At 36.7% G+C, this 16,038-nt stretch overlaps 1 protein-coding gene across 3 annotated transcripts in view; it reads left to right on the forward strand.

Moving 5' to 3' along the window:
* Nucleotides 1-16,038, forward strand: part of DMD (dystrophin) — a 1,230,427-nt gene that overhangs the window by 849,334 nt on the left and 365,055 nt on the right. For all 3 annotated transcript variants that reach the window (XM_009283051.2, XM_009283049.2, XM_009283050.2), the window contains one exon: nucleotides 9,880-10,115. In XM_009283051.2, the coding sequence (XP_009281326.1) occupies nucleotides 9,880-10,115 (236 nt within the window). The remainder of the gene's footprint in view (nucleotides 1-9,879; nucleotides 10,116-16,038) is intronic.

Genomic DNA, 16,038 nt, shown 5'->3' on the forward strand with positions numbered 1-16,038 from the left:
TCGGGGAGACCTCATTGCAGCCTATCAGTACTTAAAGGGGGCTTATAGAAAAGATGGCGACAAACTTTTGAGCAGGGCCTGTTGCGACAGGACAAGGGGGAATGGTTTTAAACTAAAGGGGGCTAGATTTAGACTAGATATAAAGAAGAAATTTTTTATGCCGAGGGTGGTGAAACACTGGCACAGGTTGCCCAGGGAGGTGGTGGATGCCCCATCCCTGGAAACATTCCAGGTCAGGCTGGACGGGGCTCTGAGCAACCTGATCTAGTTGACGATGTCCCTGCCCACGGCAGGGGTGTTGGACTAGATGACCTTTAGAGGTCCCTTCCAACCCAAACTATTCTAAGATTCTATGATTCTTCAGATCCTTAGGGAAGATGTTAAATAGGATTGGATCCAGTATTGACCCCTGGGGATCACCACTAGTTACTGGCCTCCAACTAGACTTTGTGCCACTAATCACCGCCCTGTGGCCCCAGTGGTGCAGCCAGTTTTCAATCCACCTCACGGTCTGCTCATCCAGCCCATACTTCTTCAGCTTCTCTATGAGGATCTTATGAGAGACAGTGTTGAAAGCCTTACTGAAGTCAAGGCAGACGATATCCACTGTTCTGCCTGCATCTGCCAAGCCACCCGTCTCATCATAGAAGGTGATCAGTTTAGTCAAGCATAAGTTCCCCTTGGTGAATCCATGCTGACTATTCCCGATCACCTTTTTGTGCTTCATGTACCTAGAAACGGTTCCCAGGGTTAGTTGCTCCATCACTTTCCTTGGGTTCGAGGTGAGGCTGATTGGCTTGTGGTTCCCTGGGTCCTCCATATTGTCCTTCTTGAAGATAGAAGTGACATTTGCTTTCCTCCAGTCTTCGGGCACTTCTCCCAGTTGCCATGATCCATCAAAGTTTATAAAAAGTGGCCTTGCAATGACATCTGCCAGCTCCCCCAGCACTCATGGGTGCATCCCATCAGGGTCCATGGACTTACGTGCGTCCAGTTTGCTGAAGTATTCTTCAACGTGATTCTCTTCTACACAGGGTAAGTTTTTAAAACTCTTAACTTCTGTACATGGAAATTACCTTCAGGTGCCTCCTATGATGGCAGTATTCTCATCAAATAAACCATTAACATTCCACTTTTAAGTATCTTGCCTACAGAGAAAGTATTTGCAGAAGCTCTTCTCAACAACAGGTCATAATCTTAACATTTTGCTATCACCTTAATGTTATTTACGTTATGATACATGCAAGCCTACTTATATGATTTGTATCACTGAAATTCTTAGTGTTTAGTAGAGTCTACCTATTTTTCTGACAGACAGTGACATATGTTCTTATTCCCGTTGCGATCCAGTGTTTGTGAAAGCAAGAGCTTTTCTTTACACTGAGTGAAAGACATATCTAAACGTCTTTCTGTTGTGTTTGGAGAAATTAGGAAATATTTTTTGTACAATAAACAGCTTAGTCATGCTTCTACATATGAAAAGGAGGACAACAAGAAAATTCTACCAGATATCTCCTATGACAGAGAAAGATAAGCCTGAGAAAGCTGACACAACTTTCTACTATAAATTTAAAGTTATGATGCTCTTTATTAATATAATAATAGAAACATATTAGAAACCATAACTTTTATGGTTGTTTTTGAAATACAGCAGTACCCATGCACTTGTAAATCTTTTTATTTTCTCCTAACAGTTTTTAACCTTGACTTTCTAATTCCTTTTGAATCTCTAAGAATTATGGGGTCTTTAGTCTTGGTCCCTCTCTTCATCCCACTGAACAGACTATTTTAGATCTAAACTTTAACTAATAATCCCATAAACTATCAGCTTCTGTTTTTTACCTGTATTAATCTAAACTATATATAATCCATAATGACTTGTTAGGAATCATTAAGAGCTTCTTGAATACAAAGGAAGTCTAGGCACTTAACTTGTATTTTAAATTGATGACAATAGCACATAACGTGAATGTTCCCTTACTGTTCATGAAATCAAGTACTAACTGTTACCCATTTATACTCTATAAAAATTAATATCTATGAAATATCCCTGATACAGTTACTAAGTCATTTTTTCTAGGAATTTTTTTTACTGAATATTCAAGGCTAAGACAATCAGATATTGGTCAATCTGACATTGGTGTTTTATTCAAGCAGAAAAAGACTCACTTCGAAACATGTTTTTTGTCTTTAAAAGCTGATTAAAATGTTAAGAAAATGTTAGCTTAGAGATACAATGCTCTAAGGATGCATATTTTCCACATTTAGAGCCGTGGGTGGAATTTTGTTGGCAATAATTTTTTGATCAACATAAAGACTTTATTCTGAGTTCAGATCACCAGAAGAAACCCATCCTTGTTTTCAAATGTCAAAGTTGGGGGGTTTTTTTGGTAATAAATTGATATTATTTATTTTAGTTAATCAGAGCTGTGTGGCCTACTGTAATTCTATTACTTTTCTTTCGGAACTCCTTTGTGACCCAGAACACCTGGCAGGTAGCTGTAGCCCCCTCTGCAAAAAGTGTTACGGGCAGTGAGCACCTTGCATGGGAAGTTTGTACTGCATGGGAGAACTTAATGTACTCTTAACTTTGAAGGACAGAGAGAGATGACACTATTCATTTATCAGTGGGAAAAGTCTAAGGAATAAATCTGTCTCAGAACCATCTTCCCAGATCTCTCTCTCAGGGAAGTCTGCTTGGAGTTCAAGAATATGAGCACGGATGCTCAAACCCTGTAGAAAATCGGCTGCAATGAGACAGCATAAGAAAAAGAATCAAAGGAAAAAATACACTTTAGTTGGTGATAAATCTTCACCTGTGTGCTGTTGCGGAGTCTAGTTGTTCCCAATCAAGTTCACAAGGCTGAAGTTCTGGTAAGATGACCTGAGATTTCCCATGAAATAAGCAAAACCTGCCTGGTGTGCTACCTCCAAATCAGTGAACTGCTGGTTTGCCCACAGAGGGAATGCTCATTTGGTCTATCGCTAGAGAAGGCAATGTTGCTTATGTTAAAATAACGAATTCATTGAGCGATGTTGTCTGTGCATATGCCACAGGGTACAGGTATTCTTCTTCTATTTTCCTCAGAGTAAGTAAAGCGCAGCTGGGTTTCCTTGACTAAAACAGAAATGAAGTTTAATGTGTGTATATTACTGTTATTCATTGTATAACGGATTTAAGGCTGGCATATGCCTTAATTGGTACTGCTAACCATGGAACTAAATCCCCAGGCTAGACATGCAAATTGAATTAAAATCTGCATCCAGTTACTATGTTATTTCTTCTTTGTCAAAAAGCTTTGCCCTGGTAGATGCAGTTACCTTACATAATTAAAACTGCAACACTACTTAAAACACTTAGAAGGATGGTTAGGAACATTCCTATGAACTGAGTCGGTTCTGCTTAAGGACTGTGGCTTGAAAGGAGGTGTTGGAAGGGGTTTGAAGCTTTTGGGAGTGTTGTCATTCTTCCTGTCTATTCTGTTCCTGCTCAGTACCTAAATAAGGAGTTTTATTTGTTCTGAGCTGTCAGTTTGACCCTCTCTTGAAACACAACACTGAAATAAACAGAATAAAAGAAGGGGAAAAAAAAGTGCTTTCCTGCAGTTGACTTCATTCTGCTTTTCTTATTTCTGCATTTAATATTTGAATTTCTATTTCATGCCGCATTCCTATTATTCTCACTCTTAAAGTTTAACATTACAGCTTATTTTCAAGATGCAAAAATTACCAATATACTCTTGACTTTCATCTGGTGTATTTCAAGGTTCAAGAACAAGTTGAAAATCACACCTAGTTCAGAGTATTGTTAGATTGTTTTTCAGCTTGTTGTTAGACATTTTATTTTTGTGTTTTATTTTTCTCCTATTATTGTTCTATGTTGTTTCCTTCTTTGTTAAACAGCAGAAAGTGGTAATGAGAAGTTACCTTAAAAGCTACAGGTTGGTGTAGTTTAATGTCTTCAATTCTAATTGTCCTTTTGGTTTTGTGGTTTATCATGTCACAGGAGTGAGCTGATAGAACCTTTAAATAAGTTGAAAGTCCTTAATTGTATCTCTTGTGTTGCAGTAGGATAGAAAATTTGCTACTCAGATATTCGAAAAAAAGGAATTTGATTCTAGTTTTGCATTTATAAATTAATTGTCGGGGGGGTGGGGGGTGGGGGGGTGGAAATAAAACCAAAACCAACAATCTATCCCCTTTGAGTCACAGAAACTGTCAGTGCAGTTCTGGATACATTGTTTCAGAATGAGATCGGTCGCTGCATAATGTGTAATGAATGTTGATTTATATTTCTCTATTAATTTTAATCAATCATTTATACACTTCTGTTGAATGAACCATGTCATATCTGTGCAAGCATGAAAGAAAGAGAAATAAGGGACAGATGTACTGTTTCAAGTGGTATTTTTGTTCTGAGGGGAGGTAAATGTCAGAAAAGAAACATACTGTGCAACCACTTTCTAAAGGTAATGGCTATAAATAATTTGATAACTCAAATGTTTTAACTGCTCAGTCAAAGTGGAACAGATTATTACCATCCTCAGTAGTGGCAGGTAACAGTGGATAGCGGTAGATCTTGAAGCTTTTAAAGAAGAAGATGATATTAAAGAAGATGATAAACCAAGAAGATGATATTATATTGGACAGTGTACTTCTGCTAGTACCTTACAGTCCTCTCTGTAGTATTTCAAGTTTCTTGATGCAAAAGAACTACATCAAAGGGATAAAAAAACCCTAAGCTAAAATCCAGAGCGGTAAACCCATGAACATTAGAAGATTAGGAATACCCTCTTCTGGAATAGCTGCCACTAGAGAAAATATAAATACATAAATATTAATTGGCAAACTCTTGAGTGTATACTCAGGCCAAAATATGAGAGATGGTAAGAGATGCCAGGCAGTCTTATCGGACACCCTGAGTCTACTTATTTGAGGCTCTGTAGAGTCCCAGTTTAGAAAGTTTTTCTTGAACTTACCTGAAGTACTGATGAGAATAGAAATTTCCTTTGAGATAAGACAACTTCTGTTTAACCTACATGAATGCCAAACTGAGCAACTGTTTTCCTGTTGTCTAAGAATCTCTGAAGCCACAGAGGAAATACAAGGCCTTTACATGAACTTTAGGCCAGATGGAAGTGGACCTAAGAATCCATCCCTTGGTTAAGACTGGAAGTCAACACTTACCTGTACTTTTCACACTTAACTGCTTTGGTAAAGTTCTAGAATGAAACACTCGACTATGTTTTTCAGTAATTGCATGTGTCTTGACCATGATACGGAATACCTCACTGCAAATAATGAGCCTTCCTCTGAATCATTTTGACCTACAGTATTACGGAGTTCATGTGAGGAGAGGGTGAAATGAGATTACATTTTGGAATTGTTACAGGAAGTCATGACTGATCTGTGGAGTTGAATTCTCATCCAGGGGTGAGACAATATAGACAATTCTGTGAATTTATGTCTTTGGTATATAATTTTTTCTAGGTGTCAGACAGATTTTTAATATCCATCTCGGAGAGAGGGAAACATGAAAACACATCAAGCACAGAAAGCTCTAAAGGACAACATTAAAGCAAACAAAATAAAACCAAACAAAATATTTTGAAAACTATGGTATATTTTGTTTTCATTATTTATTTCTAGTTGGTGCTGTTTGCACTTTTTTTTGTCCTTCAGGCAATTAAATGATATCCATCAGAGACAGACATGCTGAAAGACTTCTCTGCCATTTTCTCCCCCCACTGAACAAAGATGAAAAATACAATAGACTTCTGATTGTAAACATTAAAAGAGTACAACCAAGGCATTCCTGTTAAACTGCAATTACTATATTGGCAGAAAAACACTGTGTATAACTCTGAGGATATTAATGATTATTCTATGACCCTTGTTGAATTCACCTTACTTTCTGGACAGAGCAATGAAGACAGAGAAAGTGATGACTAATATTTTGTTTTCTCAGTGATTTTTCTGGGAGTTATTTCAGAGCACTGAAGTTTGTAAGCTGTAAGTGCCAACTCAGTTAAACTAAGTAACTACTAACACATTTTTTTAATGTTGACATTCTTTTCTAGCTTCAGTGTACATTAGCAAGTGAACAAAATAGCAAGTGAATCTACAAACGAAAAAGTTCTTGTTTGTACGTATATGAAAAGTAACTCTGTTGTAAGATCCTTTTGCCTTAAAAGAACATTATGTAGTTTCCCTTCTCATTGCCTTGCAGATCTTAATACAGTGTTCCCTCCTTCCTCACTATTCCTGCTTGACGTGGCTTTGTTTTAAATGTTGCCTTTGTTTGATGGCCTAAAGTTGGCAACTGTGTGGGCCCCATCCATTTTTTGGAGCCATTCGTGATCTGCCACTCTGTGGAAGAAGTTGAACTTTCCTCCCCTTTTCTCCTCCCCTGTAGCAGTAGTTGCCAAACTCACTCCATCTGCTGACAGCCAAAGGAAAGCTATGATGTATTGCTAGTTTGAGGAGAGGGATGGGAGAGATGATGGCTGCTACTGCCAAACTGTGAAAGCGCGGTGCCTAATAGAGTTGTGCTGCTCTCTAGCCAACACAGGAGGAAACTTTGGAGTGCTAAGCACCATTCACTATTTAAACACCTGTTTCGCATCTCCTCCAAAACAGGGAGTGAGTGCTGGGTGGAGGGGGCATGAAACCAAAGATTCAGAATTCAGACTTTGAACCATGAGTTGGAACTTGTTGCTTTAGGTAATGAGCCGAGTCCTCTGCTAAAAGCCATAAACTCAGCCAATTGTGTCCATTAGTGAATAATAGGTTCAGTACATTGCCTTCTGATCACTGAATGTCCTCTCTGTTATCTTGGGCTAACAGCTATGGGCAAAGTGGCATATAAGAACTAAAAAGTACGGTTAACAACTCCACTACGTCAGGAGTCATTTTGTGGGACTGACTAATCACAGCATCACATACTGGTTGAGCTTGAAAAGGACCTCTGGAGGTCATCTGGTCCAACCCCCCTACTCAGGCAGGGTGACCTAGAGGAGGCTGCCCAGGATCGTGTCCAGGTGGCTTTTGAGTATCTCCAGGGATGGAGACTCCACGACCTCTTTGGGCAACCTGTTGCAGGGCTCAGTCACCCTCACAGTCAAAAAGTGTTTCCTGATATTCAGAGGGGGAACCTCCCGTGTTTCAGTTTGTGCCCTTTGTCTTGTCACAGGGCACCACTGGAAAGGGCCTGGCTCCATCTTTGCACCCTCCCTTCAGATATTTATACATGTTGATGAGATCCCCCCCCGAGTCTTCTCTTTTCTAGGCTAAACAGTCCCTACTCTCTCAGGCTTTCCTTGTATGAGAGATGCTTCAGTCCCTTAATCATCATTGTGGCCCTTCACTGGCCTCTCTCCAGTAGCTCTATAGCTGTCTTGTACTGGGGAGCCCAGAACTGGACACAGTACTCCAGATGTGGCCTCACCAGTACTGAGTAGAACTAATCTCTGCTTCATTTGCATAATTTAGGTAAAAAGAAATAGAATAGGGCAGAAAATATCTGGAGTAATTTCAACAGAGATGAAAGAAAACCTGATGAGTACAGATGATGATGATGATGATGATTATGATTATTATTTATTCACATCTGTGTGTAAAAATCTAAAAAATGAAATAAAAGGGTGAAGGAAAGAGACCCGTTAGGGTTATCTGTTTTGCTTTTGATATTAAAAACTGCCAATCGTTAACTGTACAAGATACTCTCTTATAGCAAACAGTGTGATGTTACAAGAAAACCCTTGCAGACTTTTTTCCATTTCAGAAAAATATATATACATTTTGTCATCTGTTTGTGTATTTTATTTAAAAACTTGCTGTGTTAAAACAGCCTTTTACAAACATTAATTTACTTCATAGTTGTTCACAGGTATGTGCTTTTAAAGTACAGAAAGGAAAATACAAGGATTGCACTTTAGAAATCCAATAATGATATGGATGAGTGAATAAATATATTTAATTGCAGTGTATGTCATTAAAAATCATCATTTGCAGGAGTCACTTCTCATATCATAATATTGCCATTTATTTAGGCTAGATAAATAATGTATATGTTAGTTGATTTGGTAATTTGCTTGTATCAGTACAGTATTTTTAATGCTGACAGCATCTTATGGTGCTTTTACAGCGACAGTCATTTAGATGCTTGTGCATAGCTTTTTCCCTTTCTGCAGTGTTGAAGAGGGTCACTCATTCCCCAGTGAAGTAACTCAAAACCTTTCTCATAAGTGAAAAATAGCTGCTAAATTCCTTGGCAAGATCAGTTAATGTTACTGATTGTTTTAATGTTTCCAGCGGTTTTATGGCCAAACGGTTGGACCCTCATCTGCTACTTGAGTTTTCAGACTTCAGACAGACTTTGCTGAAATGGCATGAATGCCAATGGGGAAAACCATCAGACTCTCAGAAGTACTAGAAAGCAAAAAAAATCTTAACTGTGCGTGGGGTGACACTGTTTTGGGGTTTTTTTTCTGTTAAAGACAAGCTACCTCACAGAAAGAGTGCAGGAAACAGGTTTTCCCTACTCTGTAAGGAGACTGGGAAAATGCAAACAAACACCTTGGTCCTTTAGATATTTATATTTGGTTTTCAAAAGCCATATTTTGCAGTTCAATGTTAGAAAGTGTAGTGCACACTCCACATAGCTTTATTTCAGCCTTCCTGGTTTAGCTATTGTGTTGTTTAGGCAGTTGATTCAGATAGAGATGCTGTAGCTACTCTAAAGGGTAGGTATTTAGACTCTCTCTTTTCTAATGATTTAGCACCTCAGTGAAGCAACGCCACGTGTTCTTATGTTTTCCCTGTTTGAGTATTTTTCTTGTTTGGCTGGACTTTTTAAAAAATTAGAAAAAATTAGCCAAATACAATTCAACGTAGCTTCATCTGCCATAATATTGTGCATAATGAATTGTTTTTGCGTGATTAACTGGAGGGCAAAACTAGCCCAACACTTTATAGCCATCTATTTGTAAATAACAAAAATAGAGAAGCAAAAATCAGTCTTGAAATTCTGAATGATTTCATGTTACCTGCCTCTCTGTCCAATGGTAGCTATCTGTGGCACCATTTTTGACTGCAGGGAAAGATACTGTTCTTCAGTGTTGGGTACTTCCCCAAGCCAAGCAATGAATAACGAACAGATTCTTTAAAACCCAGCTAATAGAGCAAGAAAGGACACAAAGGAGAAGATGTGTCCAATTTCTCCAAACAGAAGGAAAAAAATCCACAAATATCCACATAATATTTTCAAGTTATGAGGAGGAAAAATCAAGAATTGGCCAAGGCTGATTTTCTTGTTGTGTAAGCTCCCATATTGGTCACAGAGCCTATGGGAAATACCTGGTGGTAACAACAAGTGAGAAGATCATTGGTGAGACAAATTCACAGCTACAGAATGACTGGAGACTGTGGAAGAAACGTGTTTCTAGACACATGGTCATGCTGTGATACATTGGATATTGCAACCAACTTTTTTTCAATATGCCTCTAGCCTCGACAGATCTGACCACACTGCTAGATTTTGGAAGATGACTCATGCACAATACTTCAGTGCCCTTGAGCGAGGGGTTCTTACTACACTGAGATCTTTGTTAGCGTTACTAGGTCCCGCTGGTCTTTTAAGGATGAAATTTGAATATGCTGAGAATGCTGAATGTTAAGCATACACTATAATAGAAATACTGTGGAAAAATGAATTCATATATTCTTTTAGTTTTAATTTTCGTATTTCCAGTAGACATAACATCAAGAAATGAGCTTATTTCTGTGTTACCCTTTCTACTGCATAAATTCTGTTACTGAAATAAACATTTATCATAGTTCATTTATTCAGTAATTTTAGCATTTTTTTTTTTCTTTCAGTAACTTCTGGTGAAACTGTTGCTGTGGATACACAAACCAGGGTAACCAAGGAAACCACCACCTTCGAACCAGAAATGCCATCTTCTGTGCTTTTGGAGGTTCCAGCCTTGGCTGACTTCAATAAGGCATGGGCAGAACTCACTGACTGGCTTTCTCGACTGGATCGAGAGATAAAATCTCAGAGAGTGATAGTAGGTGATCTTGATGATATCAACGACATGATCATCAAACAAAAGGTATGACAAACACTGATTTTTCAAGTTGAAAGCCTCATGATCTTTATTCTGTATTAAATCATTTCAACAAGGAACACAGGAGAGATGATAGGCTGCAATACATGTAGTTGTTACTTAAGCTACTTTATCCCATAAACACAATTATTGGATTAAATGTTAAGATAATTAATTGAGGGAAAAAAAGAGTATTTAATAATTTCTCTGGTATTTAAGGCAGATCTCTGTCTTTCTATTGCTTGTGCTGATTGTGTCGTAAGAGTATGCAAGCCAATGGTTGAAATATAAACCTCATGAGAAAGAAGGAATTGCATAGTAAGCTCCAGGTTGCCAGGAGGAGAGATACCCTGTTTCATACCTTTTCTTATGTTGCTTCTGTAATAACTTTTTGAGAGGCTTATATCCTGCTGCTGTTGCATTATGAAAAGCTCCTCAGTTGTCTTAAAGAAAAGAACAGCTCATTAATGCAAGTGTTTGGTCAGCAAAACTGCATCAGTGTTACTTATCTTTGAGAACAGAAAAATATGGAAATATATGTGCAAGGAAAAAAAAAGGCTAAACTTTAGCTACTCAGTAGCAATAAAAGTAATTTGGTATTATATAGTTTGAAAGTAATTACCTGCCTTCTAGATTTAACATTGCTCAATATAAAAGATTGGGCTTGCCTGTGCAAAATTTTTTAGTGTTAAATTTCCATTCAGTTCAGTTCTAAACTGAGTTTAGGACTCTCTGTTATAAGATTCTCTTCTGCTTCCCCCTCCTCCTCCTCATAAAAATTCCGATTTATTGTAAGGAAGATATTGACATTCTTTCCCTTTGCTTAAAGTAGAAAGAGAGGGAGAAACAATGGACCCATTTTGCCTAGTATCTGTACTAAGTAGTTTTATAAGAACATGTATATTAAAATATGCAGATGTCTCATAGGATTCATTCTGCTTGTTTTCTTATATTTCCCTCTTTTTCAGTGGATTAAACTTTCTATTTTTGAGACTTTTGGTTTGCTTTACCTAGATTAGTGAAATATTTTTTTCATCTTGATTAATGATCACAATATTTACTGTGTAGAAATATATAGTGGTTTATTAATTAAAATATCTTTAAAATGGCATGGGTATATTTTACTAATAAGTGATAGTTGCAGTATCACCTACACAGGACACTAGATTAAAACAGCTGTTATGTCATTTGAAAAGGTTGAGGGCCAAGGAAGACTTGTTTGCACATTATCTTTTAATCTTTTTTAGAATCGTTTTGATTTTAAAATTTTATGTTGTCAAATACTTGGTTCAGAATTATATGTTTTTCTTATTTATGCCTCATTCTAGCATATTATTCTGGCAGGCAAAATCCATAGCTTGCTTCCTTCTGCAGATCTCTTTTACTTAAATATGAGATCAAATTATTAACTCTTGAGAATTTCAATTCATGTTATACATGTTTTAAAATGAAGTGGTTTATATCTGCGTTTCATCTTCACTCAAGGCTAAAATATTTTAGCTGGTTAAGCCAGCACTACTGCAGTCTTTGTCTCACTTCTGTTCCTGGCTGGGTAGCCCTGTCTCTTTTTTTGATACCATGCTGTGTTGGTAACAAAAGCAGCAGGAAAACTCTTTTTGTTATGCTTACCTCTCTAATTGGCTGTGCAACAGAATGTGACATTTAATATATTCTCTGATGAAATGGAAGAATCAATGTCTAAATATAGACTGCAGTTCTGTTAACTGGCTCCCTCTTCTCTAATGATCATCTTAATATCACTTAATACATGGAAATGAATGTCATGAAATTTTGATTCTGCTCTTAAATCTATCGCTGGATTATTAGGTGAGATTAGCAGACAGAATTTGCAAAACTGACAAAGAATTTTAGGTTTCTCAAAAAAAGTCCTGCTTTCTAATGTGTAGTGTCTGCAGCAGTTTGTGAGCTGATGAAGTTGGACATGTGGGCACTTGGCTATTCTGAAAAGTCAGGCCAGATATGATCTAAGTTGGAAATCTGTATATTCTGTAAAAGATCATAGTCATACCTCTCCTGTGGTTGTGATTTAAAAGTCATTGAAAGTCACAGTATTGTGTTGTGCTTTATTTGGAGAGTTTGTTGTACCTCTACAGGGATCTCAGTAAGCTTCAATAGGAGTTCTGTCTTAGTAGATTGACCTTTTTTTTTTTTTTAATCAGTTTTTTTTACTTTAGGTGTAAAATACCGTCTTAATGCAGCTGACTACTTCCCTTATAAAAGTTCATCATTATAAAGATACATGCTCCATGAAAGCTGTTTTATTATAACGCATCTCTAGTTGCTGACCCAGAATTCAGAACACTTCAAACAGCTAGTCCCATTGGCGTGCTACCAAGCTCTTACTGTTTTTGGGGGTTTGTTTCCATTTCATATTTCTTTCAAAACAGACACACATTTCTAATAAGAAATTGAAATGTCAAAGCAAACATTTTAAAAGCTAAGAAATCCCATATCTAGCAATGTATGTAACAGGACATTTTCCAAATCACCCAGGTAAAAATAAGTGACCTTAGGTTGTCCTTTCTTTCACAGCAGCATGTAATGTTGTTGAAGCTAAGTCTCTGAGGGCATTTTGGTTAAGTTCATTTCAATCTGATTGTGTCATAAGATCACAGCCACTAGCTCTGCCATATTTTTCCTCCATAAAAGTATAAGACATCATTAGCCCCAACTCGAACTTTGCTTGGAGGTGATCACAGTGAACTGGTACTCTTGTGTGAATAGCATGTACAAAGGTTAATTATGGAACAAAACAAAACAAAAAAGACAACTATTCTAAAAAAAGCTTGTTTTAGTGGCAGCTTCCCTTTAATGAAAGAAACAATACAAATTAAATTCTCCAAAGTGGTGCATGTACTATGTAGTAAAAGGAGCATACTAAAAGAGTAGCATAATGGTTATTCATTTCAAACATATCTAATTAATCTTTCTGTCAAATAAGTGGTATACATTTCTTTCAAGCAAATACCTTACATATTTTAGTCATCTATGATTGTATATATCTTGTTAAATTCTGTATAATTAAAATAAAAGACACTAAAAAGTGTGTACTAAAGAAATTTAGTATTAGCATTAGTGTCATCCATGTTTTCATTAGAGGAAAATTATTGATTTTTACTCATCCGCTTGAAGACTGATGTTTTGCAGAATTTGATCCTCAAAGAAATAAAGTAAAGCAGGCTGACAAGAGACTCATATGTTGTTTCTTTAGACAACCTTCATCTGCAAATAAAGTTCATGGGAAATACTGAGAATATATAATACGCCAAGTTGTAAATAGGTGAGGGACATGACAGAATACAGTTTACACTGTTGCTTCATTTCACTGTCCTTACTTCAAAACAATCAAGATGTTTTATATCTGAAGGTCAGTTGGGGATTCTTCCTAAAAGAGAAAATTGTGGACAGAGGAACAGGATGATAAACTACATTTTGCTACATTATGGAAAAATGGAAACCTCTTCTTACTTAAGATGCCAACAAGCCTTTACTCAGAAACTCTGCTTTGGCATCATTGTATTTTGAGGAAGGTTTGCAGCAGGAATAGATTTCTACTGAAAGCAGCGAACCATGGAGGCTGTGCAAAGCTTGAAGATAATTAACAATGCCATTCAGAGAGGTCAAATACTATAATCTCCTTAAATTTTGAATTCTGTCCATGGATTTTGCCAAGGCATGCTGTCCATCCAAACTTTTTGTAACATATGTTATTGAAAACATGGCTTTCAGTTGTACCGGATGAACATAGATTTTATTTAGTAAAAAGTATTATAATAATAAGTAATATTACTAATGAATTTGACTACAAACAATTTTCAGTGACTACTTTTACTCATTGGTTCTAAGAGTATAGTTTGAGTTGGCACTGTTAGGTGCAGTGGAGGGGATTAATCTGAAAAAAGTATTTATGTAGAACAAGACCTACAGCCAAGCTAGTTACTGAGACTTTTAAGCAAAGAAGAGGGAAAGATATTTTAAGGTAATGATTTGTGTCATCCTAAAGTAGTCATCCAAAAAGATTCAGATACTTTATTTCTACTCAATTAATTTGTCACTATTCAAAAAGTAGGTTTGATCTTCTGTCAATTAGAGAAGTAAACAAAATTGGAATGAAGAGATTGTTTTCACTATTAATTACTGAATTGATTTTTCAATAGCTGAGGATCTTGTGCAGCTGATGATAGTAAAATGACTGTTAAGGAAAAATATTTGTTTATAAACCGTGCAATTAACAGACTTCAGATGAAAGAGTGGGCTTAACTGACATTCCCCTTGTTTGAGGATTTTTTACCTACCCTTTCCCATGGTTACATACCATGCATTTTGGTATACAACTTTATAATTATACATGCATTTTCATATGCAACCTTACGATTAATATTCTGATAGATCAGAATAATGAGAAGTTTTCCGTCCAGACTGTTTTCCAACGTAAAATTTTTGTGGAAATAAAAATACAGTTTTCCAAATTTCTATCCTGTTCTTACAGAAGCCACTGTAATTGCCAAATTAAAATTTGTAGTTCTGTATTACAGGGTATGAATCAGTGTACTCTAAATATGCCCATGTTGAATGCAAACTTGTAGTTACAGCCAGAGATGTTTGTGTCTGTCCATATAGTTTATATCAGAAGTGTAAGCTATAATTAAGGTGAAGTCCTCAACCTTTTGGACAGAGTACTTCAAGTTCTACAGAGGTGTGAAGAAGTTTCATATTAGTGACATACTCGTGAAAAGACCCATGTAACACATCTTCAGATAATGTACTGTTGAAGAACATCATAGAAGATTTTACACTTGGAGCTGAATGTTTTCCAGTTTAGTATTCTGATGTGCTTAAAGGGAGGAGTTTGCTAGTCCAGAATCCAAGTATGGTGCCAGTAAGTTGGGAGCTGACATTCACACTTTCAGAATCAATCTTCAGGAGCATATTTGCCCCATCGCACTTTCTGCGCTGTTGTGCTGCTTTGAGGGTTGTTTTCAAAGCTTCACATTCTCTAGGATCTTCTATTTCCATATGAACACACAGCTGCAGACATTCCCTGGGGCATTGTTGGACCAGGATCAACTAGCTCCCTAAGCAGGGCTGGAGCTGAAACGATTCTGCAGCACGTTGCAGGGTTCATTGGCATTCTTGTGCACCTCCTCTGATAGCAGAACCCTACACGTGACTTTATGGCTTAAATGGTGTGCAAAACCTCCTTTACCTCTATGAATTTCACCATAGGATATATTCGCTCAGGAGACTACTATCATTATTTTATGTATGTTTCGGAGTGTTATTGTTGTTCTATTTAACATGGGATATTTAGCAGAATTCTTATTTTATACTGTGTCATGCTGTTAGACTTTTAAAATTAATTCTAATTGATGAGAAGTACTGGAAGGGTGGTTTCAGTTTTTGAAGTGAATAAAAAAATAATAAATGAACAGATTTCTAAATATATTAGAAAAAGTTAGAACTACAAGGTTTGCATGCTGAAAGATTTTAGCTTTTTTTATAGAGTAGAGGAAAAAGAAAAAATGTCTGTCAGTATGTATGTTGGAGTGTTATTGTTGTTCTATTTAACATGGGATATTTAGCAGAATTCTTATTTTATACTGTGTCATGCTGTTAGACTTTTAAAATTAATTCTAATTGATGAGAAGTACTGGAAGGGTGGTTTCAGTTTTTGAAGTGAATAAAAAAATAATAAATGAACAGATTTCTAAATATATTAGAAAAAGTTAGAACTACAAGGTTTGCATGCTGAAAGATTTTAGCTTTTTTTATAGAGTAGAGGAAAAAGGACAAATGTCTGTCAGCCTTTAAGCTTATTTTAAAAGGGTAGAAAATGCAGCAGGATGCTCTAGAGGGCCTGGAAATCTGCCTATTTAAAGGGAAAGGGGAGGAAAAAAAGAAAAAAAAA

Source organism: Aptenodytes forsteri, unplaced genomic scaffold (assembly GCF_000699145.1).
Source record: "Aptenodytes forsteri isolate BGI_AS27 unplaced genomic scaffold, ASM69914v1 Scaffold2, whole genome shotgun sequence".
Taxonomy (NCBI): Eukaryota; Metazoa; Chordata; class Aves; order Sphenisciformes; family Spheniscidae; genus Aptenodytes; species Aptenodytes forsteri.